This window comes from Prorops nasuta, unplaced genomic scaffold (assembly GCF_024137725.1).
Source record: "Prorops nasuta isolate Cenicafe-Biocafe unplaced genomic scaffold, Cenicafe_Pnas_1.2 PNAS00017, whole genome shotgun sequence".
NCBI classification, from domain to species: domain Eukaryota; kingdom Metazoa; phylum Arthropoda; class Insecta; order Hymenoptera; family Bethylidae; genus Prorops; species Prorops nasuta.
The window spans coordinates 4,419,236-4,446,224 of NW_027116814.1; the positions used below are offsets into that span (position 1 = coordinate 4,419,236).

The 26,989-nt window shown below is 44.1% G+C and overlaps 1 protein-coding gene across 1 annotated transcript in view; it reads right to left on the reverse strand.

The window, feature by feature from the left end:
- Window positions 1–26,783, reverse strand: part of pico — a 54,350-nt gene extending 27,567 nt beyond the window's left edge. Inside the window, exon 1 of the mRNA XM_066737168.1 lies at window positions 26,423–26,783. Coding sequence (XP_066593265.1) covers window positions 26,423–26,602 — 180 coding nt within the window. The 5' untranslated portion in view covers window positions 26,603–26,783. The remainder of the gene's footprint in view (window positions 1–26,422) is intronic.
- Window positions 26,784–26,989: the final 206 nt, after the last annotated feature.

Consider the following 26,989-nt stretch of genomic DNA (forward strand, 5'->3'; position numbering starts at 1 on the left):
CTCGTACGCAAATATCGTTATTAAGCTTGCGTTACGCGAGTCATTGTTCGATACTCGCGCAACAAAGGAGCAAAAGGCGTATCGAGCCGGTGGAGAGAATTCGGTTTAATCTTTTGCATCGGGAATTTCGCATTGTTGATATTTAACGACCGTGCGTGAAATTAGTCGCAATGGTGCAAGGCCAATTATCGAGTCGAGTCGAGTCGAGTTAACTTATATATATATATATGCGAGTCGCAATGAAAACTGCATGGTCCCCGGATAGATGCACTATATATATATATTTGTCTTTATTCGCGCGACGACGGATTTAACGATAATTAATTCCCGGCGGACGTGGAACGTGCAATATACGTACTCGCCATGAATAGCCGATGCTTTTGAATGCTTGCCAGCCGAACGCGAACAACGAAAAGCCACTTTTGTACCGTTTCCACTGGTTTCGACGAAACACGCCACTGGGTAACCGGGCGAAGTAGCTCTCCGTTGCTAAAATCCTATCCACCCCCCCCCCCCCTCTTAAAATTAACACAACCGAGTCTCTTCAAGTAGTACCTTACGACGAGACCAACGCACGATGATACCGTTTTGTGAAACCACGTGGAATTTTATTCTACGGTGTTACCGAATACTGTATTAATTATCGATGAGAATGCTCGTGTCATTCCAGGTGCATCTGGTGCACTCTTTTTGTCAATATTAAACGGAGCCTTCGACGATCAAACACAGCGACGTTTTTCTCTTACGAGAATTTCCAACGATGACAAATGAGGTTTACGTTTCTATAACACGAGCATTGGTTATTTTCGTGGCTGTCTGATTTATATTTCTGAATAAAGTTTTTTGAATAAACCACGTGAAATTTCATTCCACGATGATTACCGAATACTGTAAAATTAATAATAATGCTCTGATCATTCAGAGTGCATCTGTTGCACTTTCTAACGATATTAAACCAAGTGTTCGATGATCAAATGCAGTGACACTTTTTTCTTACGACAATTTCCATCGATGGCAAATAAGTTTTACGTTTCTATAACACGAGCATTGGTTATTTTCGTGGCGGTCTGATTTATTTCCGGATAAAGCACGTTGTCGCACGAGGGAACCGTAATCCGGTCGTTCTAAATCGAGAAGCGGAGACGCGTTATTGAAAGTGAAAACTTATCGGGATTACGTATTTATTTCTGGAGGATAAATCGATGCTCGGAAGACCACGTGTTTGCGATGGTATATAAGCAACTTTCGGAACGTTCCTCCATGTTTTCGTCCGGACCGAGACGTAATGTAACGAGGGGTGCGGGGGGGGGGGGTAGTTTTGTAGAAACGTTAAGCAGAGCGGAGAGGGAAAACGGAAGTAGATTTATTATTTCTCTCTCCAACTTCCGGTGCACTGTTCAAACTGAACAGTGGTTTGTTTATATAGAAAAATAAATCGAGACTCTTTTTCGAGACTGTTCTCCGGAACAAAATGAAACATCGAGTTTGAAAACACGTGTGTCGTAGGATGACCTTGATGGTTTTTCCTCTCTTTTCTTGTTTATGAAACTTTGCTGCACTGAATGAAAGAAGGACGCAACATCGATCAAAATATTTGGTGCAATAATTTGATTTTTAAAACTTAACCTACAATCAGATTTATGGAGCTAAGAAATTTATCATTGAATTTTTTCAGTCATTGATCAATGTTTGGTAATTTTGCAAGATATGGACAAACATTGGTAAATATTACAGTAATATTTATTATTTTTGCTAATTTCCCGAGGTAAAATGAAAATGCAGAGATCGATAAATTTATTAATGCTATACGTAAAATAAATGATAAACAATCGTCTCAATCACATTTTTTCGATTACTCGATGCAATCTGTCGACTCGCGCGATAAACATTATTGCAACGATTGAACCACCACGAATAAATAATTTATTAATTTGTTTAAAGAAAAATGTGTCAAATTGACGAGGAAGAAATAAGAGAAATGGAGGTACGAGGGAATTGACGAGATGGAAAAATTAAGAGTGTAACTAATGTAGGGCATTCCAGGAATTCCAGAGAGAGAGTTTGAGATTGACGTTTTGAAACGTCAAAGATCCCGCGTGCCAGCGCTGGTCCCCGGGTTCTAATACAGAGGTAAATAAGGTAAGAGAGGTCCGAGGCTCTCGTAGGGATCGAAAAAATGGTCGCTCGAGGGGGGGGCGAGACTCTTGGGCTGGTTTTGTATAGAGGACTAGGGGGGGGGGGGGAAGGGGGGGGCTCGAAAGTCGGAGTGAGTCATAACGGAAGGTGGCCGACCAAACGAGTCCGCCGTGCTCTCGCGAAGGAGTACAAAGCGCCGTTGGGAAGGTGCGGGTGGCCCTTCCCCCCCCCCCTCTCCGCGACCTAACCTGACCCCCCACTGTCGCCGCGACCACCTCCGGAAAGCTCGGTCCGAATCTGCGAGGACATTTTTCCCATATCGCCACTTGGCTTTTACAAAACCGACAAAAACTTGTGCGCGGCAAAACTATCGTCCACTCTTCCGCCAACTCTCATCTCGACGTCATAAATTTCCCTGGAAACCAACGCACCGACAGGAAGAAGAAAATTCCAAGTGAGACCCTTAGAAATACCCCCCACCACTTCTCGGTCCAACCAACCAAATTTGCATACCGATCCGTCGTTTCCACGAACCGGAAAAATACTGTCCGCTCTTTTACCTGCGTTTTAATAGACGCAATTTGACTAATCTATGATCAATTTCAGATTCTTATCAAAACTTTTTTCATAGCCTCTTGGACGGTTAATCGAGTTAAATTTCCAAGAATTTCCTTGTATACTATTATTATTACGAAAATTCATAAACATAGTATATAAATGAACAAATTTGAGACAGCAAAGTATCGTAAATTCTACAATGGATCATTCCAGCGATCCTTACGAAACATTTACAGGCCCTTTTCGGACGAGGCAGAAACTGATGCAATGACTACGCAAAGACGATTGTTCGAAGGAATAATTTTACGAGAGCGCGGGCGGGCCCTATCCCGCGTGGCGGGACAATAAATTCCCTGTACGAACCGACGCAGACACGTGATATAGTAACAAGGGGGGGGGGGGGGGGTAGAATTTCTCCCTCTGAACTGGCAAAATTTCTTGCGAAACTTTTCAGACTCCAAAGATAAGCAGCATCGTCGTCCATATTTCTCGAACGCGCTCGTCCGATAAATCTACATCGACAATTTCCAATTCTTGCCAAGTAAAGTCGGATGACAAATTGCTTTGGACATATATACATAAGACAACTGTATATAGGAAGGGAACGAATCGTTCTGGCAAGTTTTTCCAGGAAACAAAACGGTAAAAGTGGGAAACTATGATCTCGACTCCCTAATTGATATCGATTTGGACGATTTACGGCTTTAGTTGCGTTTCTAGTCAGCTATATATATATATAACGATACAAAAAAGTTTGAGCAATAAAAAATCAGTTTGGAAGGGTTGCAAAGGTGAGCTTCTTCAAAGTGGAAGTTTTTGATGCGAAACGCGAGGTTTCGAGGATAGTTTGGACTTTGATAAACGGAGCCGCAAACTCTTCAAGGTTGTGCAAGCTGCTGTGTTGAAGAAGAAGAAGAGAGAGTGGAGCCCTTGGTGCGCTGCCTAGCTCAGCGGTGAACCTTGTAAAAGAGCCACCCACGATGGACCTGGGATCTTATGACGAAGGATGGAACAAGGAGGGGGGGGGGGGGATGGGTTATGAGTTGGAAGAAGGTGCGGGTACCACTGGCCCTCGAGACCTTCCACCTTTTTCGAGCGCAAACAATCCTCCCTGTTTTCACGCCCATAAAGAAAATTCATACAAGCAGCAGCAAAAAACACGTGGTGAAAACAAATCTAACGAGGTCCTTGACACGTGGTTGATGAAACAAGCTCGTCACTCGGAATTTTGAGCACTTTTTATTTCGTCGACTTTACTCAAACTTGTATGAAGAGTGCTTTAAATTTTCGACGAAAGTTCACAATTTTTATCCCTATACACAATGTTGCGAATGTTGCACGTTCCACAAAGTGGCAATGGCACTGTAAATACATTCTGATATTCCGAATGCACGAGCTTTGAGAAACGTGATCGCAATTCCGAAGGGCGGAACACAATCGTGCCAAATGCACAGCTAAATTGCTGAATTAGCAAATGTACGAGTTGCTCGTTGGGCCAAGCAAGATTTATCCCGTTGATTTTTTTTTTAAAGATTGTTACAGCCATATATATATATATAATTACTGGAGTATAGCTGAGCGTGAACGAAAGTCAGCATGAGACTGCCGAGTTACGTCACGGGACTTGAGAAAACACGAAGAGATAGGAGGATGAAGAGAAGAAAAAAGATGACTGTTGGGTTGGTAAGCAAATAAGAAATTTATTCATCCGCTGGTCGAGTTCATTCTCATTCCTATCGCGTTTAAAATGCATAGGACAGGAGCGAAGAGGAAACAACGAGACGTCTCGACGACCGGAAGTTACTGCAGATGCGCGCGTGGTTGGGCAGCTTTGTCTATATATACGACAATTGTTTTCTTCTCTTGCAGCTTTGCTTGCTTCATACGAATAGTCTTGTGTGATTTTGAAGCGAGTATTTTCGAGAAAATAATTTCACTGATTGAAAGGAAACTGCGAAAAGAGATTAAAACTGTGTTACCAGAGTTTGCGATAATTGGTGAAGGAGCAATTAAGTTCTTGTAAGGAGTTGTACGAGTCTCTTCTGGTACATATGCAGTTTCTCGAAGAGGAGCTAATAGTGGGATGAGAATCCACTGCGACGCGAGGTCCCGAAGGAAGATCTGCATAAATCAGAATGCAAATGTAAAGTGGGAGAACAAAGGAGTCCCTCCTCGAAGGAGAGAATTAGAAGCGTAAGAAACTCTGGCGTGTGGAACCATGAGTCTTCGATGTATACATGTATAACACACATTCTGTTCACGAACGTAATAAATTATAATTTTAGAAGCGAGTTTACCGCGCGAGATAATTCTAATATTAATATTTCAACGTATTAAAAATGGACCGTCTGCTTCTGGTAATCCGGGACCATTTAGGACTTTGCGCAGGGTCCTCTAATCCCTTTTTATCCCTTCGTCTCGAGTCAATAATAATAAAGCGTATCGTTAAAATTCGTACATTGAAAATTCAATTGAATTACTGTTCAATCTTGCTACGCACCATATATACATATATATATATATATATAGTACGATCATAAATTAGTAATTAAAGAAATCAATGAGCATTGTTCGAGCAGCCATCTGCTCGTCGAGGAATAAATAGAGTTTCTCGCTTATTATTATTATTATTATACGTGGACGGGGTAGAAACGTAGCAGCAATGTGGCGCGGAGGCAACGCGGCAGAAGCTTATTTAAACGCCCACTTTGAGCGGCTTCGAAACCGATATTTTTACTCTACAGGCGTGGCCCTTTACCCTCACCCCCCTCCCCCCTTGTCCCTAGACTGTCCCGCTGTCAAAGGTACACTCGGAACGAAGCCCATTTGTTATAACTTATTGCGGCGATACGCGTGACGCGTTTTCTGTTTACGTTGGTCCACGCCCACGCACGCTATTTTTTTTTCATTTTACCCCCACCACTCGCTTTATCTCCGTCGATACTCGTAGATTTGTTTTGCATCGCGCACTTTGTATGTGCGTAATATGTTGTATTATCTCAGAGAGGAGGGGGGGGGGGGGGTTGGAAAACGAAAATGCGTCGATAAATGCAGTAACTCGACTCTGTATCTCGTTTACTCTCCTAGAATAAAAGAAAACAAGTGCAGTACAAGAAGCTCCGATCAAAAAGTGTACCAGAAATTTACGAATATGCGAATAAACATTAAATCGAATCGTGAGAAATTCCTTCGAATTTTTCTTTCGCAACATTAGCAATTTGCTCGAACAAATTCGACTTTTGTGGGAAGAATCGATATAGGTTCGGTAAACAGTCGTAAATACGACGAAAACGTAGATAAATATGATTTTATGAATTCGAAGCGTAGACACGACTCGTTCGCGCGGTGATTTATTCATCGAAACACGCGGTTCTGGCTCGACTCGTGCGAGCCGAGATACGCGAAGAGAAATATTGTATCGAAGGGTGGTTGGCAGTAGCATATATATATTACAGCTGCGCGTGTAAAAAGGTTGGCCACGCGAGCGAGAGTGGAATTTATGCAGAGACACGTGCCACGCCACGGTGCACACAATTTGCGACATTTCCGGAAACGAAAGGTTGAGTTTGCTAACCGAACAATATATATATAGCACGTATCGTTACTCGGTTTCGATCCACGCGTTAACTCCCCCCCCCCCCCTTTCTTCAAATTAAACGCAAATATAATAGACTTCCGGTCGTAAACGTTGGTGCTGGTAGCAGAGGTTAATTCTCACTGAGCGTGTATGTGTGTGTACGAGTATAATTGACTGGTAGACTCGCACACGGATGAGAACCTTTCGTCGAATACTTATAATAGTGTGTGTGTGTGTGTGTGTGTGTAGCCACAAAAGCATAAATAAAGGTATTTGTGGCGAGGCAAAGTGAAGATTTCGAGAAATGGAAAATTGAAAGGTGGATTCTCTCGAGGGATCGAAGAGTTTTTCATCGGAGCATCCGAAAACGAGGCACTTTGTTGCTCCCTGTGCCACAAAAGCAGTTTAATCCAATACACGTGTAAAGTATTATATTTTACGAGGCAATCGAGGAGACAATGGAGTAGACCCGGCACTATATAACTCCCATTCGAGCTCGAGTTTACCAAGCTGCGATGCACCATCGACCATCAAAGTGAAAAGCTACGGTGAACCACAGGACCGAACGTTATTATGCCACATAGCGACAGCTATGGGCGTAAAACACTAGAATCTGGTTTTTGTGGGGAAAAACACTTTTGTCTGGAGATATTTTTCTCCCTATTGCTGAATTTACCGTGGAGAAGGAGCTTTGATGGAAAATCACGTAGCTCGTGAGAATATCTTTTGAGAATGAGAATTATGTTGCTCCGACGGGAGATATTCCTGTTGGAGAATAAAGTTCCCGCGGGCTTCGAGTCGCGTTGAAATATCCGCGGGAAACGGGAAGGACTCGTTATTTCGCGTTGGGACTGAAGGAATCAGTTTCGGAGCCTGAGGGTAAGGTAGGTTGGGTTAAGGAGTTTTCGCAAGAAAATCTCAGCCACTTTGTTGGGTTCGACTGTACACGAAGGGATTTTGATGGATAATAAAGTGTCTTTCTTGTTTTGATTGTTCAAGAGACTTCTGAGTGTGATATAGATATGAAAAGGGAGAATTATTTTTAGTGGAAAAATTGCAAGTTTTGGAGATTGCGATTGGTGGATTTGTGGGGTTTGGAGTGGGGAAATTGGCAGTTTCGGCAGCTGGTGCATAGGAAAGCAGGAGAGAGTTTTTAGAAAAGCGGAGCTCTTTGCGAGTGACGCGGGGATTAAATTGGAGAGAGAGAGAGAGAGAGAGAGAGAGAGAGTAATTTGGAATGGCAGCTGCGTGTGACATCTGCCGGGAGAATTCACTCCCGCCCGGATCTAAACAGCAGTGACATGGCCCTAAATCGAGATCTGCTCGAGTTCTCGTGCACACGTGTGTGTGTGTGTGTGTGTGTGTATGCACCCGCACTTGGGACAGTCCGGTTGAAGAATAAGATCGTCGAATATATAAAATTCTTCGGATCGTCGACGCGACTCAACTATAAAACTGTAAATGCACTTATTCTATATTTGCATGCGAAATTTGCAAAAATTTTTGCTTCGAATTTAATTGACAAAATGGTGTACATATCGAATGTATCGAAACAGCGAGTTATTCCTACGACGCGAGGAGACTAAAAATATCTAAAAAACAAAGTTGAGCCACGTGCTCTTTGTGAAGCAACAAAGCAATTATAGAGAATAGAGCAAATGAGAAAAGGGATATAGGATGGAGAGATAATGGCGTAATCCGAGGCTAGAAGGCGTCACGGTCCAATGCCGAGGAATATTGCATCTAGCATTATAACGCGGCAGTGAATTACCTCAGAAATCCATTGGAAAGGGTTCCCTTCGTCACTCTCCGCTCGCTGAAGAAGCGGCCGGCTGTGAGTGTCGCCGCGACACTGATAACAACTTTGAGCGGAGGAAAATTCAAAATGTGCGATAAAAATAAATTGCGACACTTTTCGAACGGCGACTCAACATATATATAAATATATACTAAGAGAGTAAATAATTTAATTAAATACCACAAAAAACGGTACGAAACTGAAAATTTTGTTGTCCAACGCTAAACAAAGACGATTAAAAAATAAAAAACTCTTTGAATCGCGTACAACGCAGCATTTTAGAAAAAATGTGAAACGTGCTTGGTGGACGGGAGACACGCGATAAAATTGGAAACTTTTGAAAAGGAGGCAAGAATCGCGTAAAATGGGAAAATGCGTCGTGGGAAAAATTGCGGAGTGGAGGATGAATATGCGAGGGAGGAAAGTGAATGAAATTGTGGTACGTGAGCGTGAATGATGTGGAAATGGTTGGAAGGTACTCGCGGTGGCGAAGGAGCGTCGAGGAAAAGGAAAATTTGCAAGGACGAGGAGGGGGTTGGCGGGGGTGAGGGGCGAGGTCAGGGTCAATCGTCCGGCCCTCGGAGGCTTCGTGCCACCTCGGGCCACGAGTCCACCGGACTGGTAGCGCTCGGTCACGTAAAGCTGCAAAACTTTACGACGATTTCGCACGCCGGCTCGCATATTCCTTCCAAGCCAGTTTCTTACTTTCGCTTCCCACGCTCCGCAGCACCACTCCCCCCCCCCCCCCCTCTAACTCCTCCGACGCGAGATGCCCAACCCCGATCTGTACCACGCTAATCTCTCCGGGTCCGTTTCCGATGGATCGAGATATATACAAATACACCCCCCCCCCCTTAACTTTGTTGCACCACCAGAAACCCCAACCCACCCAACAAGACTCTGCGTGGCAAATGTCATAGAATCGACCTACTGCGCCGCACGTATTTGTACGCTTTATCACTGCGATAAGTGTATTTTTCTTTCGATGTATATATATAATATCGAACGCGAGACAATGTACCGTGCATAAGTATAGGTATACTGTGTTTGTTCCAGCAGTTTTCGATAGAATCAATAGCAAACTGAGTTGATAATTGAGTTATTTATCGAAATAAGCGTTTAAATAATTGTGACGAGACGATCTTCGTGATTTATAGAAATTAAAATAAAAATTCCGTTTCTTTTAAATTTAATTCTACTTTTAACGGACAACAGAAATATATTTCATACAATTTTCTTACGTCCTTGTATTAAATTCTGAATAGCCATTTTTGTACACATTATTGATTCAGGTATATATATATATATATATATATATATATGAGGTTGAAACATAAATAATCCCAAGAGTTTCGTGAATGCAGAACACGAAAATAGGCACAAAATGATTTAGCAAAATTTGTGGGTTAATGTAGAGTGGATGACACGCGCAGGAGGAAGCGCAAAGGACAAAATGGCATCGAAGAGAAGAAATGACACAGTGATCGTGCGGTGGTTTTTCGCGTTGGCCCTACGAGTACGAACGAGGTGCGAGGAGGATGAAAGGAGAGCGATCGTGCTCGCTCGTGGATCGAAGCGCATTCGTTGAGTGCCCCCCCCCCCCTCCGGCTCGTACCCCCGTCGTCCTGCTCGTTCCGCTCGATTAATTCGACCGGAGAACAGTGGCAACACGCTCTGGCGTTTCCGTGTGAAAAAGCACCCTTTTGTTCGGTGCTTCGCAGCGACGAGGGAGAAACAACGAACGTGTAACGTAACGAAATGTGAAAGGGGGGGGGGGGGGGAACTGGATGACTGACTCTCTTAACTCGGGAGAAGTGCATAATCCTCGCATTGTCTGCTTCGAACCATCCCCCCCCCCCTCCTTGTTCCCTCACGCGTGCCTGTTTTATGGAGAAAAAAATTGTGGAATGAGTTCGGTGCAACTGCACTTAACGATGCAATAGTTTTGTACGCGAATGATAGCGAGTGTGGCGATGTGGAAGTTATAGGATTTTTGGGTAACGATATATATAGTGAATGTGAGAACGAAGGATATTTTAGTGAAGAAGAGTTACGTCAGGAATATCAGCAGGGCTGTTGGAGAAGCACGTGTGGCTCCCCCCCCCCCCCCCTCCACTGCACCTCACAAAATACCAAACGTGGCAGCTTGAAAGGATCAACCCTTGGAAAAATAGTCCTCGAAGAGACATTTGCTTTTAGTGAAAATACAACGAAAATTCTCGAAAGAAATTCCTTGGGACGACAATCTGCGAAGTTGAAGAAAAATTAAGGTCTCTTCTCTGGTATAGGTTTGTATTCGTAAGTGTGAACTCGGTTAGCGATATTTTCAATGATTTCTCGCGAAAAGAGACAAGAATGATCGAGGTAGACTGTAATGGACAGTGACAAGAAAAATTGAGAAATTCCTCGAGTGATGTCACGTCCTTCTATATAGCTTCATAAAAAATATAAAGACGTATAGTGTGTAAGGGTATTTCGCTGGATAGATAAGAGCGTTAAAAAGAATGAAGAAAAAAAAATTAAGGTGAAAAGTGCAGTGGAATGGATTGGTCAATTTTTATCCCTCTCTTCACCCTTCTAGGCACGAAAATATATATATATATATATATATATATATAGAAAGAGTACGGTAAAGACAACATTGTTTCATCAAAAACACGACTAGGCGAATAAAAATAAAGTAGCATAATGCAAAACGAATGGAAGAGAGGAAAAATAAAGGAAGGAGGGAGAAGAACGATTCGTCTTACTTAATTTCGAAGGCAGCTCGCTCGAAAATCCCGTAGAAATTAACCCGAATAAATTGTGACAAAGAGAACGATGCTGAATCGCTGGGAGATATTTCACGGATTAGAGGGACGAACGATGAACCGGCTGAAAACGCAAACAAGCGTAAAATACTCGGCTTCGTTTCCGAGAGTGAAAAAGCGATGCGAGACGCTCGTAGAAAAACACGCGTCGCGATTAACCGTGATACGGTGGTTCTGGCCTCTTCTTGAACGAGGAGAGGAGGGGGGGGGGGGGGGGGGGGTTCTAGCGTGTTTTCTAGGATCGTGGGACTTGGAGCTTGAGAGGAAAAGTGGCCACTCCTGCTCTATATATGTATATGTGTGTGTATAATCACTGCAAAAGCGAAGCTCGTAAAATATCCCCAGACTTTAAAACACGATTCTTGGAAAATTGTAAACAATAACGAGTTATGCGCCTTCTCAGCGAGAATCGTTGGAAGGAAACAGCTGATCGCGCGGTAAATAATATTAAATCGTTGTTTCTTAAGATACTCGTTATTAACCCATACTGCTAATTACCGAATAATTTAATGTTCTCTTTTGCAGAGAAATAATTGATTTTCTGGCTTAGGATAAAGGATGCGATTAAAATTGCTGCAGTAGCAAAGTTGTAGGCGCGAAAATTGACGTTCGTAGGCGAACGTATGACCTGAAAAGAGAGAGAGAGAGAGAGAGATTTCGTCTTACGCTCTCGTAACGTTTTCACCCGGCGCAGTTGGCGAAGAGAGGAAAGCGGATATCGCGCGCGCGCAGAGGTTATCCGGGCAGGCACGGTTGTCCTCGGACAAAGGAGTGCAACGGAGCTCGTTAGATGCAGGCGTGTGCGAGCATCGGCAGCGAGCAACAACAACGACCACGAAGAAGACGACAAGCGAAGTGAACCAACTCGAAAGTTGGACTCGATCGCTTTACGAGCCTCTGCCTCCTCGCGCGTTATCGACCAATCCACTCTTCGCTTATCTTTTCTCTTCCAACTCTTCTATAGGGACCGTGCACATCGACACAATGATAGTGAGATGAGAATGTGTATTGGTGTACACGCACACTATAAACTATCGGTCAATTTTCGTAGTTTTTGGGTTAATTTATTTATACGTGTATATTTAGTTACACATTGACACTTTTCTATCATTGTGTAGATGTTCACGGTCTATATATATATATATATATATAGAGAGAGAGAGAGAGAGAGAGAGAGAGAGAGAAACAATGGGCAGTTGATAAAAAATTGGTCGTTGGAATTTGCGAATCTCCGAGGAACGTGTCAGGAACGCAGAAATAAAGTGGAAATAACGTGGTAGCCACGTTGATCAGAGAATATAGCTCCTCGACGGTTAACAAGCAATTATTATCTCGAAACGCGCAACGGCAGATAAATTTGCGCGCTCTAATGCTATCCTTGACAAATTGAATGCGTCTGAAAGCAGCTTGCAGCTGAGTTGGACGTGACCGCTGCTGGGAATCGTATAGGTATTTTTCACTCGAAGCAAGGCGTGTGTTCGAGTTCATTAGGGGTCTCGGAGAGAAACGCCTGATAAATTTCTAGATAACAATCTTTGTGTGTGTAAGTGTGTGTTCATCAGTCAAGCGAGCCAATCTCTCTGATGCAAACGTGGTTTTGTGGGATTATAACTGCACAGAGACGCGTTTCTATTATTGATCGTGGCTCGTGGCTTTTGGTCAAATGTCCTCGTGTAGTTCACGAAGAGTCTTGATTGGAGACGAGTGTAAATTTTCAGGAAAGATAGTCGTTGGGACTAAGACTGATAAAGGTGATTGGTAGGAAGAGGACGTTTGATCGATTGGCTTTGAATAATGTATGGGAGATCGAGTGTTGAATCGTGGATGGAGTTGGGTGAGGGGAACCAGGCTAATTACGTTATTTTAATTACCGATGATTGGACAGAGAGTTGTAAAGTAGTCGTGTTTTGGATTGTGACAAGGGAGAGGAAGGATTGAAATTTTTGTAGAATCGCAATTTTACTTTGGATTTTTATTGAATAGTAACGATTGTTAAAGAATAAGGAGGGAGGGGGGGGGGGGGGGTAATTTGGAAACGCGAGTGTCAAGATAATTCAAAATTCGATTGTTCCATAAAACACCTTGAAGGGTCCCGGTGAATCTGCGGATGGATCTCGTCACGAGAGCCGAAACGAGAATCTGTCTCCACAGTTGTGCGAGATCAGAAACTATATCGTGCTCCCGGTTTAAGATCCTCTTAAGAACACGAATAGCCGTTCCATGGTAATAAGATAACTCGATTCGAGCGTTCGGTCCATTTCGCAGCTTCGATCCGTCTCGTCATCCTCGTCACGAGAATCTAATAATAATCCACCGGAGCAACAAAAAAAATTGCAGCATTGTTATAACGAAATTTCGCTACCCAGCAATCTCCCGAACGATTTTATTAGAATTTCTTTGTCACGTTTATTCTCGAGTTGTTTAAATCTTGGGAAAAGGTTCGTCCTACGCGAGAGAGACCCTCTAATTCCATTCGTTACGTCATCCACTTTCGGCCACGAGAGAATGAATAAAACATCTTGGCAACGGAGTTATTATTATCCTCGCGAATGCTCGAGTTATGTTGCGCACTCACACGCATGCACCGGAACTTTCGCTATATACACAACACTATATAAACGATAGATTTCCGCCAATAGAAAATGTTATCTTTTTAAAATAAAAATACTTCACTTTGTTGCGCGTTACAAATCGAGAGATTCCACGCGTGGAACGAGCAAGAATTTTCCACGAATATCATCGACAGCGAACGATATCGAGGCAAATGGATGGGCAAAAATTGTCCAGACATTTTTATCGCGTTTCGACTCTTGATTCGGAAGATAATCACAGTCGTAGGTTTCTTTCGGCAGTTTTTTGCTCGTTTCGTCGTCGCAGCGAGGAGTGCAAGGCGCAGGGAGAGACTCTTCTATAGGGACCCCCTCCAGTCTGGCGCCAAGCAATAATAACCGCTCGCCCACGCTAAGATCTCTCGAGGTTTTTGCACCGCGGAGGCCTCGTTTCGGTCGCAGAACTCTCAAGACGAGGCGAAAAGGTCAGTTTGCGGGGCTGACGAATCGATAATCGGCTCGAACCTTGCGTTGCTCGGCCAACGTGTGATTTCTCACTGAACATTTCATATTTGTCAAATTTCTAAACACTCGTATACACAGTGTTCAAAAATATTCCGAATTTTTCAAGCGAAACACAACGAGGAACGAAGCAGTGGTGAATCGAGGCACGCCCTAAAGGGACAATCCAATCAGGCGTATTGCGTGTTGCAGGGTGATCGTTGGTGCTCGAGTACTCTTAATGGATTTATGGGAGCCTAGGTATGCTATATATATTCCTAGGTCGTATCTAGGGAGATTGCACGGGTCACAGTGCGTTCCTCGAAATATCGACAGCGATAGAGACGCAGGAATAAATATTTATTCGAAAGAATCTATATGATTGGTCGATGAGAGGACGCCTCGGGTCGTCTGTATTTATAAAATGCACTGTGTTTAAAATATTACTAGCCGCATTAGCATATAATTATAGGAGCCTGGCGCCTGAATAAAATCGAATCACGTCTAAGCGGTGTATGGGACTCGTCCGCACAATGCGGAATACGAGAGAATGTTAAACACGAGAGTGTCGTTGGTGGAAAATAATTCTACAAATTCAACCAATGATATTCCTGCATTTAACGTTTCGTTCTTCGAATTTCTCATTCCTTGAAATCGTTATACATAATTGAGAAGAAAATATCAATAAATGACGAAACGTGTAGAGAAATGCGATCGTTAAAATTTTGTTTCGTTATTGAAACAATGTTGCTTTTTTCTCTACGAACAGCAACAAAGTTACATTCTCGCGTATACGGACATTTTAATAGAAAACTCGGGGAAATTTTCGAGGGTTCGATAATAAGGGCGGATAATCGGAATTGTAGCGATAAGCCCACCCTGAAAACACTATATATATATATATACACATGCACAAAGAAGACACCCTAGGATCACGCGACGAATCCCCACCGTTATCGTACGGATGCACTCAGCAAGGGAAAATCCAGCAGAAAAAATAATCCCTAATCCAGTTCCTCGTGATCCAAACGATTCGTCATAGGCCAGCTGCGAGTTTCACCAGTTACATGGAAATACTCGACGAGAGAGTGGTCGAGTGAATCATTCGGTAATTCTCCTCGTGGCTCGACTCAACGTCCACCGCGATGCTCGTGTACACGAAGAAGCTCGCGGGGACCAAAGTGTAAAACTACGGAAGAGACGTAGAAAGAAGAAGCTGAAGAGTGCGATGCGAGGAAGAAGAGAGTTTGTGCGCGTGGAAGGGGCACCGGAGGAGCAAGTCGAACGCACGGGACGAGTCTCGAGCTGGAAGAACCTCGAGAAGAATCATTGAACCTCGCGCGATGACTCAGCGGAGTCGCGCAGGCGCGTTCGGGCGTTATACAATGTGTTCGAAATATAATGAGAGGGAGCGGACTACTCGACACCCGAAAACCACCGCCCTGTATTTTTCTCTACGACTCGTCGGACTGGATTATGATAATTCTCGTTGGTGGATCGCGAGGGTCCAGGCAGGGATCGTCTGGCACGGCTCCCTTTAAACCCCCCCACCCCACCCCCCCGAAAAACAGAGCGCTCCCCTGGTTATACGTGTGGCACGAGACAGAAAAAAATTGAGTAAGGGGAGGGGTATGGTGAGTCATGTTTCATCCCCGAAGCCAAGGGCTGATTCGTCGACGTCTCTCGTGTGGCTGGTACGGTGTGGGTGGAGGGGGGGGGGGGGAGGGGTTGCTATCCGGATCCAACTCGTAGGAGGCTTCAGCCCCGGGAATCGAGCACTCGAACCCTCGTCGAAATTATATTTCTTCGCGTGCACCGTTAAACGCTTCGTTCTTTTCCTTCCACGCCCCATCAGCGAAATTCCTCGATTCTTCGTTGATCCACTTTGTCGATTCTCGCTAAATTCGTCAAATGCTTCGTCCCCCCCCCCCCCCCTCTCCTTCTTTTATTAATACAGTGGAATATTGTCCGAAGAAATTCCTTTGAGATCCTATTAAGGGTGAGGAGGAATATTCATGTTATAATTCAGTGAGTTTTTTTTTACAATTTTATGAACTTATATTTCTAACTATACACTCTAGCATCGTGCATCATAAATATATTCCTGAATTTTAAATTAGGCGAAGAATTTTTACTTTGCTGATAAAAGAGAAAGGCTATTGATACAATATAACTGTGAATTTTCTAATAAATATTTTACGAATTTATATTTCTAATTTAAGGAACTCTATAGTGTTGCATCATAAATATACTTCTCAAACTTTAAACAGGATGAGGAATTTTTACTCTACTGATAGAATCTAGTTTGAGAGACTAAAGAAGGTTTTCAAAGTTTTTTCCCATTGACAGAGCTCGAAGCTCGTTTGTTGCATCGGAATAAGGGGTGAGGAGGGTGAAAAGTGCTGTGATATAGAGCCTGAAGAGATCCTGGGATGAGATTAGGCTTGTGCGTCCATTGGACGTTAGTCGGATTGTCAGATTACGTTGGTTTTTTAATTAAAAAAAAAACCCAATAGAAAGAGACACCCGAGTGACTAAATCCATTCAAGCACAAGGCTACAACTCTTACCCCCCCCCCCCCCCTAATTTCTCATTTTGACTAACAAATTTCTAGCCAAGAGTTTGAGTTCCTTTCTGGCAGCTGTGTCGTTGAATCATCGCTACGAGTACAAACGTCCATGTGTACGTGGCTCGTGCGTTCTTATCGCTTTCAGAAATTTTCGGGCTTCCGAAGCAGATACGGAGCAGACCCTGAAGTATCACCCTAGAAAACCTACATATTTATATAGAGCCCTGTGTACAAGGTAGAATTTGTTCAGCCACGTTGAATATTTTTCCAGAATAATCCAATGATATCTATAGGCCAACCAAATGCAGCCAACTATTTAGACTCGAAAATACATATATCTATATAGTCAAATAATCGGCCCACATCCTCGCAAGTCGAAGACACTCGAAGTTGTCGGATAAAAGGGCTAACGGTGCGACACGTGTTAAAATTCTGCAACTGCGCAAGCGCAGCTAAAACTCGCACGTAATTCGAGTGTCTCGTAACTGGATCGAGAAGGCTCGAACATACGGGTAGCAGGAGGATGTCTCTATAGATATACGACGCGAGCTAGCGAGTTATGGGACGACTCAAAGTTCAATTCTATAAGAAACCAACTCGAACGTGACTTACCAAACGAGTCGAGTGATAAATTCGATCAAGAGCCCATTGATCTAGCAATGAAATGAATCGATCGATTAAACTCGATTTGTTAAAATTAATAAGAATTATAATCTCGATGTGCTAAAATCAATAAGAATTACATTCCTCGATGACGCACGTTGTGGTTCCGGTGCAGGGAACGCGTTTGTGATCTTCCACGTGAAATCGAGAAAAACTTTGAAAAATGAAAAGAACGTTGTTGTTGAAAATTGTCGTTTCGTGCATCGATTATTCGGAAAGTCGAGTTGGTTTTAATATTCCGGACAGAGTCAACGAGCTCGAGGCTGTTGGAAAGGAATCTGAAAAGAGATTCGGGATATTCTCGCTGCGACGGAGGAAAACGACGAGGAAGAGGGGAACGAGTGTAGAGGAGAATAAAGATAGGCCGAGTGTTAGGAAAGTTTGCTCGGGGCAAAAATGGGATATTAACGGGGTCGTATCGGGCGAGCACATGGCTCCCGTGAGCCACGCAGGCTTACAGAGAGCTATATAGATAAGCCCAGGTACTCTTGGACAAAACGCTCCTCCATCACGTTCCTGCGATAGTTTGTTCCTCGTAACATTTTTCTCCCGATGAGAAAACTGTCATTCGCAATATTCACGAAATTCTATCATGGCTCCAGTGTTGACCTTGAAAATGAAAACGATATAGAATTTTCTCTGAACGACGTCATTATTCTACAAAATAATCTCGTTTTTCGCATCGATGATAGAATTCCTCGCGAATTGTGCAATTTCTATCGTTGATCGGACTGTGAATCACGCCTGGAATCGACGAAAGCCGAAGAGAGGAGTTTCCGCGGGTTTTGCAAGGATCGAAGCAGTTTGTAACGCGATAGATCGAGTGACAGCGAGCTGGCAAGGCCCTAACGTTGAGATTTTCCTCGAGCGTTCGCTGTCATCGATAATAATGCGCGAGCAGGTCGAACGTAGAATCGAGAAGAGAAGATGAAGAGGATGCCGAAGAGAGCATATATAGAGACGGTGGAAGAGCGTACCATTCCCTCGTCGATCGAGGCATCCTCCTCGCAATAGCAATCGTTGCTCTCGTCCGGCGTGAGAGGAGCGTCGTTGGCTTCCGGCGACTCCGCCTTGGCGTCCTGTCTCCTCGTCCAATCCATCTTGCCTCTGGCTCCCGGAAAATCCACTTTTCATCGGCCGAAAATCCCTCTGTGTTTACCCTCTCCCCCCTCCCCCACCTACGCACAGCTGCCGGCTCTCTCCTTTACCCTCCGAACCAACTATCGATCCTTATCACATGTCTAGTCCCGAGAACCGTGCAACCACTGATCAAACTTCATCCCGGAAAAGTCACGAAATCCGTTTTCCTCGCTGCAAACTCACCGCACCGAAGATTCTTTCGATAATTGTTGAAGAATTCGCCCAGTGGAAACACTGTTGGAGTTTCACGAGAGAATTTAGAAATATTCACTGACACTTTTTGCTTTCGAGGGAAGTTTTTGTGGTGATAGGAGGTGGAAGATCGTTGAGTTGGGATGTGGGAAAATGCGGGAAATGAGTTTTCCCGGGTGTGAAAATTCGTGAGAGAGTCGAGGCAGCGCGTGCGTCACTCGCGACGATCGGAACGCGTCTGGTGGAGAGTAGTTGGTTCGCCGTTCGGTTGTTTGGTCGTTGGCAGCGCCGCCTCTACGGTGCTCCGGCTCCGGGTCTGTTCTGGCATTGGCTCCGGCTGTATAGTGGCCTTTGCTCGCCGCTCGATGCTCTCAACCTCGACTCGACTCGACTCGACGAGCACACGCGGCTCTGCACAGTGCACACCACACGCTCGCCCTTTTCTACATTCCTACTCTCCCACACACACACACGCGCGCGCGCGGTATACTCGCTCCCCCCTCCCACGAGACCGTCGACTCAAAGTCCACTGAAGTATATCCAATAAATTGGCAAATTTCCGAGGACAAAATTCTTCATTTGCAATTTTACGCTCTTTCATCAAACTCTACTCGTTTTATATTTCAAGTACACGGTGAGAACTCGAAGAGTATTTCTGGTTATTATAAAGATTTAAAGATTCTATATTTATTTTACCTTTTATCTATATACAAAATAAGTAAAAACTGTCGAAATTTAGGTTGACCTTATCAAAAACTCTAAAATCTACTCTCACTATCGATACGATTCTTTACCAGAGATTTCGGTTTAAGAACGTTGAACCAATCGCGAGCAAAAATTAATTTCCACAATGACACTGCTGAGCAAACCCGACGTGTTCTTCGATATTCTCTCTTTGAAAATCATCCAGCTCGATCGAGCCCTCATCAGACACGATCCACATCTTTCCTCGTGCCAGTCAATTTTCTCAAGCTCTTCTTTCCCTCTCCTCTCTGTATCTCTCATCCCTGCTGTCACATCTGGGTGTTGGCACTCCTCTCCATTGCTTCGCTCTCTCCATGCAGCGCGTGGTCTTTGATCTTTCTTCTCTCTAGTAGTTTTTCCCCTTTCGTATCTTACCACATCGGACTAATGCAAGCCTCTCTCGGAGCAGAACTCTCTTTCTTCCTCAGCCTCCTTACATCTACACACAGCACGTTCCATCCTCGTCTCGCTTCAGCATCTCCCTCCTTCTCCTCGACTACAGTTCGTTCTGACCTTTCTAACTCGGACAGAACTGGCTGTGCTCTGTGTGGAGGATGGTGAGAGAAATAGGGGGGGGGGGGGGTAGAGGCCCGTAACGAGGGTGCCGCGCGCAAAGGGTTTTCTTCCTCCCCCGCTGGCCCTTCTACACACACACACACTAATTCTCGTTGACCCTTTGCACGAACTTGTTCAGGGCCGAACACGGTATTTTCTCCGACGTCCAAAAACTGCGTTGGTCAGGGTAGAGTGTGGCGCGTGCCGCAAAAAACACACCCTGAAGACCACGTCACAACAGTCCAAATCCAGACTCTACCCACAATTTCACGCGACCGTTCTCCAACACCCAATAATCTCACGCATTTTCCCACACGATTTTCCCTCGACCCTAAATCCGATTTTTCCTTATCGTCATTTAACGATTGATTAGCGAAGAATATCGGAAGACTCTTGATTTTCCTACAGGAAAATCCTTCCATTTTCTCCAGGATTTTACATTTAAACCGTGATCGTTTTTCGCGTATGCGTTGGTTTCGAGATAATCGGGTCAGAGTTGTGGATCGGACCGTGCAAATCCTTCAAAATAGCGAAATAATAAAACTCGACACAAAGGACGTACGCGTATATACGCGACTGGACGCGTCTATTCAGCGCGCGCGCGCGCGCGAGAGTTGATAAATCAGTATCGGGTAGGAGTGTGCACGTGTGTGAGTGGTTGCCCGTGGCAACTCGAGCGGATTACGAGCGCGCGTTCTCCGACCGGCTCGTTCAAATACATATACAGTCTGTACCACACGAGTGTTGTACGCTTCACAGAGGGTGTTTGATGGGGGGGATGGGGGGGGGGGGTAGTGTGCACGGTACGTAAACGCATAGCATTGGGATAGTGGTGAAGTTTCGTACATACATTAGATGAGTGTGTGTGTGTGTGCGTTGGTGAGAGTTAATTGATTTCGGCTCTGTCGGCTGGCACAATGTTGCCAGTCGATCGTGCCACACTCGAGGGAGAGAAACCGCGTTCATCCTTCCCGAAACGAGAATTCCAGCAAATTTCCTGCATTTCGGAACTATTGCTCCTCTTCTTTTCAGGGTAAAACCTTGCAAACTCTTCTGGGATCGTTCCGGAGGATATCGAAGAGTCTTCTTCAAAGACACTATTGGATTTGTCTCTTCTCGACCATTGGATCATTCGCGTTATTCTTTTTTTTTTGCTCGTTTTACAGCTTAGAATATATTTATAGGATGTTGAAGAGGGTCTTCTGCGACGCTATTGGATTTGTTTCTTCTCGGGCGCTGGATCGGTCGCGTGGTTCTTTTTCCTGCTCGTTTGGTTCCTTAAAATACACCGATGTATATGGATCAAATAAACGTAAATTGATCGTGCGTTCGGTAGTCGCGATATTTATTGCGAGAAACATGAGTCACTTGCGGATACTCGCATTGAAGCTCCAAGAACGGTGAATTCATCACGATTCCCCTATCGCATCATCGAGTTCCATCCACCATAATTTCTAACGTCTCGGTACAAACCCACGATCCTTAAACTCGCAAAATAAGTCAAACCACTCGTCGAAAATAAATAAGGGCAGTTACGGGAGTACACCTGCTCGATCATGAAGAGAGCGTGGCTGTCCGATCCTCGGTCCGATATCACGCACGATTCTGATAAGTGTAAAAATCTCAAATAGGGGAGGGGAGGGGGGGGGGGCAAAAAAGGGGGAAGTGTGTTCGATACGATCGAACGCTACCAGAAGTGGGACCCTTTCGAGAGTACAGGCGCCTGGATGAAGGAAGAAAGATCGCTAGAACGTGAGAAGATGAAGAAGGGAGTGGGGGCGTTTACATCAGTCCCACAACCCTATTCACGCCAACCGCTGACTGTACCAATTAAGAACGTGCTCTGAGCAGCGATGGCGCTGTAATTTGCCTTTTCCACCACGCGTGAATTCCTCTCTTTTATGTATGCATATATATATATATATATGTCAACATCCACCCCCCCTTCTCTTTCTCTTGGCTCACCATTCTTCTCCCTGCCACACACACGTTACGTACAAAAACATTCCAGCGTACAATAGCTTCTCTCCTACGTTATATCATCCCTGTTTTTCCTCATTAACCACTGTGTATGTGTGTGTGTGTTGGTTGATTAAAAAATAAATAAAACGATATAATGTAGAATTTCATACTTTGCTCTATCACAGCCTTAAGAGTCTATCAAAAATGTTGTAGATTTCTCCAGAAATAAATTATCCATTCAAGGTCATTCTTCGTGGGAGAAAATTATGAAAATGCATCGAAACTTGTTTGTAACACGTTTGTATGTATGTATATATATATATATATACATATATAGGTACGTAACGGTTGTTTTCTTTCGCAATTGCAGCCGGTGTTTCCTTCATCTTTCAATACCGTAGTGCCTGTATGGTGTAACACGTAGAGCCGGAGGAACTCGCGCAATCTGGGTCAAAAACCCCTGCGCACTGCTACAAACGACTCGCGATTCAACGTCTCGAGGTCTTAAGCAGAAAATTCAAAGAAAACGCGCGAAAAATGAAGGAAAACCCAGCCACTGCGCCAAAGGGTGGAATTTCAACTCGCGACGTCGTCACAGCGGAATTTCTCTCAATTATCGTTAATTAGCCTCGACGCAATGCGTTAAAATCCGAGTTTGCGTTTTGCGATTGACTGTACACCGCGTTATCTATTCAAATATATAACGCGATAAGAATTATCGTTAAATAATTCATAAAAAAAATCACAAAATGGAGGACGAATTTACTGGTTATTTTTGCGTTTTACTTTTACTTGTAATAAATTTATCGTTGAATAAAAAACCTTGACGACCATTTCCATTCGCAGTGGTTCGGTTTTGGGCATCGCGAGGGCAAGCGCGTGCAAAAGCTTTTTTCTCGGGGACCGGAAACGAGTTCTCGGAAGCCGAACGCTTCTCTTCCTCTCGCGCTTCGTTTCTAGTCGTAGGCGGTAAGGCACCTCCCCCCCCCCCCCTCCCTATACACACATATATATATAGCTACTCTTATTTCGTCGACCGTGTATTCCCCATGCACGAGCTAATTCTTATCCTTCTCTTTTCTCTCCTTTTGCCTCGTTCCGGCTCCGGAGATTCGAATCTCGGCGCGCCAGTACCGAGAGAGCAAAAAGCCGAAACCCGAGTCGCTTCGAAATGAGCAAAACATCCACGTACGCCAACCTTGCGCGATTACTCGATATATCGAATTACCGATGTAACTAAACGTTTAGCAACAAAATCAAACGATTCACTGATTTATGTACATATATATATATATATATACCTTTCAATTCCCGTCCCGTAAACATTTTTAATTTCCGTGTAATTTGCATTGACTCGTTTGGAGGATTTTGTTGATCCTCGTGGAGCAACAAAGTGAAAAGAATTTTCCTTTGTTGCTTTTCCGCCGAAACACTATACTTCCACTACTTTTTTATCGATCGATCTTGAAATTCGAGAGTACAGATTTTTAACGTTATTCCTACGCAGGTATAAGCGTTTAAACGCGAAGAAAAGTACGCTAATAATTAAATTGTGTTTTTAGAGCGCATCGCGTTTCTCCGACTCGTATCGTTCTCAAAGGGCCGAACGACCAAGTTTTTCAGTGCGTTTGCTGCGTGCGTTACTTCGGAATTCCACCGAACCTCCAGTGGCGCTTTCAACCGACTCCCAAACAGAAAATTACTCGTCGAAACGTCCATCGAAGCGTGCAAAGCTATCGGAATTAGTAATTGGAACGAGTTGCAAGTGTCGTTTTGTAATTGAGTCTCCTCGTTGTTATTCTTGACAATAATGCAGCGAGATATGCGAATGATTGCAAAGGAGAATAATTATTGTGTTTTATCTCGAGAAAGAGGAAAATGTTGGTACGTGTAAACATATATATATATATATATATATGTGTGTAGGTGTTTTTATTGAAAGTCACTGATCCAGCGGTTTTATTTTTAAGGGGGAGGCGGCAGAAAACGTTAATTAAGCGTTGTCCACGATAATTTCTCGAATTGTACGGTTTCTTTATAGAAACTCGTTGGGAAGGAAAATGGAGCGAGCGATTGGCAAGTTCGACGAACTTGATTCCGCAAGAGAGCAACAAGAGCGCGATAATCCAGTCATTGGATCGAGGAACGACGATTGCGCAATGGCGCCGGAATGTCGGCGAGTGTTTCACACACGCGTCGTTCTCCTAGCCGCTAATAAACGCCTGCCAGCCGGAAGTAGGCGAGAAACGATGCATTTTCAAGCTGGAACCAGACTCGCTTCGAGAAAGACCGCTCGCCTTCCAGTCAATCTTTGTGTTTGTGTGTGTTTTTGTACGAGAGACGAGATAATCGAACGCAAATTTCTTTACGTTACTCACCCCAATCATTGCTCTTTTCCTGCGACCATTTTCCTGTTCTGATCTCTCGACCCATTTTCGTGTTTATTATCCTTCTTTCTTGGTGTAAATGCGAGATATTTTTTGTTTCCATACAAGTACATTGAGATGCGAGTATAACTGATATTAATGAAAATCAATTATTTATATCTGGTAAATTGTTGAGTTTAGTTCAAAGGATTAAATTTTGTTCGATTCTAACAAATTTCCTCTTCATTCTACTAATTAATTATTAAAACTGTAAGTTCGTGTTTCGGTGTACAAATTTCTTTATAAGTTGAAATTTTTTCATTTTTCTCAGCGATGTTGATAAATTCAAGCTTGGCTTTACGTATACGTCCTTTATCCTAGTAAATTGCATATAACACAAAAGAGAGGGAGGAAAACGCGTATGAAGGCAGCTGAAGAAAAGCTGGGCTGGAGGAAAAAATATGCAGGAATGCGCGATGTATTTCGCGAGAAAGGAATGGCGAATCTCGTGGTGAAAGAAGGTCTGGGGAAAGGTTGCGAGGGCAAAACGAATGGAGAAACGAGAGAGAGAGAGAGAGAGAGAGAAGCAGAATTGCCTAAAGGAGCCATTGCACAAAGGACACCCCTATCCCGAACCCTTTCAGACCGCACAAATTCTCAAAAACGAAAAAAAAAAAGTTTTCTCGCCTTTCGTGGAACACCTCCCCCCCCCCCCCCCCCCGATTATCGCGTTTCTACATCCCACACCAAAAACCTCCAAGCAGAAAAGCAATAAGCACCCCCCCGCAAATTCCGGTTTTTGGTATTTCAGGAATCTCCCCCCCCCCCCCACTTATCACCAAAGATACATGAAAAAACAATTAGAAATTTGTTTCCAACGCCAAAAATCTCGCGCGATCTCTCGATATTGCGTATGTTTATTCGTTCGAACGTGAAAATTTGATCAAAGTTCTTTTCTTTTGCCAAAAAGGGAGAAAATAAATGAGAAAAGAGCGCAGCGGAGGGAGTGGCGACGCCAATGGCCAGGGCCGTACACTACAGGGGCCAGGGGAGAATCGAGGGGGGAAAAAGAGGTCGGGATAACAAAGGGTTTCTAATGGGAGCCGGCCACATCACGTGGCCGCCGCCTTATAAGGCAAAGATGCAGCCGAGCAAGCTTCTCGTCGTTCTCGGCTTACTTCGCCCCGCAGAGGCGCCTACCCGGGCCCCAGCCTCGACTCGCAGCTCGAATCAATCGCCGGCAACAAATCCACTCGACGCACCACAATTTTATTCGCTGCAAAAATTACACTTTTCATGAAGAACCACCAAAGTAGATCGTGAAAAAAAATATATAAAGACTGCGCAAATTACGCGATTTTTTTCCAACTTTGCCATAACCACCTTCGAGTGTCGCAGTGAAGGGGGAAAAGAGTGGGGGGAAGCGCCTCGTCCAGATTTAGATCGCGCAGAGAAAAAATGAAACTGCGAATCGAGTCAATTTATGGATCCGCGTTGCACGACTCGCCATCTTAACCGAGTCGATATTTTACCTGTCCCTGGCATAAATTTCGCGCACCAAAAAACAATTATACATACATATATATATATAAAATACTAGTATCGGAGTATCGACCCACGTGCCAGTGACAATAATAAATAAAAATCGATCGAAATGAAAAAAAAATAAATTCACACGAGTTATGACAAATTATCTAAGAAGCTGTGGCTGCAGAGCTGTGGATAAAGACGTCGAAAATCACAGAGAATTTCCTACGCAGAAATTTCTCTCCCATGCGCGCGGCTGTATACTTTGATACTCATTTGAGAGCCGTGATGGAGGACTGGCTACTGCGTTTCTAAACGGGAGACCATAAATTTCGTCCTCCTTCCAACTGCATTGCAGCAGCAGCGGTGCATTCTCCGGCAAATGCTGTGGTTTGCATATATATATGTATGTACATATGTAGGGGCATGACGCATTCACATTCATATATGTAGATTCGGGACCGTCCGGAACCTTTGCGAGCCAATCGAGCGAACGATATACGCGTTGCGAGTCAGCAACTTCGTATATAGGAATAAAGCGACGCGATGAAACAGTAAAGACACGTTACAAACACGTTCCAAACACGTTCCTCCCAAACCAACCTCCTTTTTCTTCGGGGAAACGAGTAAGAAACGTTTAAACGCGTTATCGATCGATCTGGAATGTCGACTGTTTCGCGTGTAACTGTATATCAGCTTTTATCAGTTATGTTTGATGTTTTTATTTTATTTGTATATATATATATGTGTGTGTGTTTGGTAATGAACCTCTTACCTTGACGTAAAAAGAGTCCTTGGTCACGGAGGATCGAGAAATCCTGGTGGATTTGGTCCTCCGTACGGTGACCAGGGCACCCTCCCTCAAGGTTACGCCCCTGGGCATGGTGTTTGACCTGACTAACCGGTACTCATCTCCAGGTAATCTCTTCTTCCCTCCAAACGTACCGCACAACATGCTTACGCACTCTTTACTCCCGCTCAAACGGAGTCTCGAAGCGGAGGTTCGGTGTTAGAAAGAGAATTTTGCGCAAGAAACGAAGAACCATGTGTATAACACGTTTGATCCACGTATCTCGAGATTATTCATCAAAGTCGGTAAAATGTCTCTCGCGATTTATCGATTCCTCGCGTTGGACGATCTTTTTTCCACCTGGATAAAACGTTCCAGCATGGCGCCAACCACTAGAATTCCTGCATTTGCTTATCCCTCCACTTTTATTCTCCTCCACTCCCCCCTCTTTTCACCATTCAACTTCCCAGCCACTTTTCTCCAGGAATCCCTCCAGCTCGCGTTCTCCGCTCTTTCCCGCCACTCGAAATTCGTCAAAGGCGTTGCTCCACC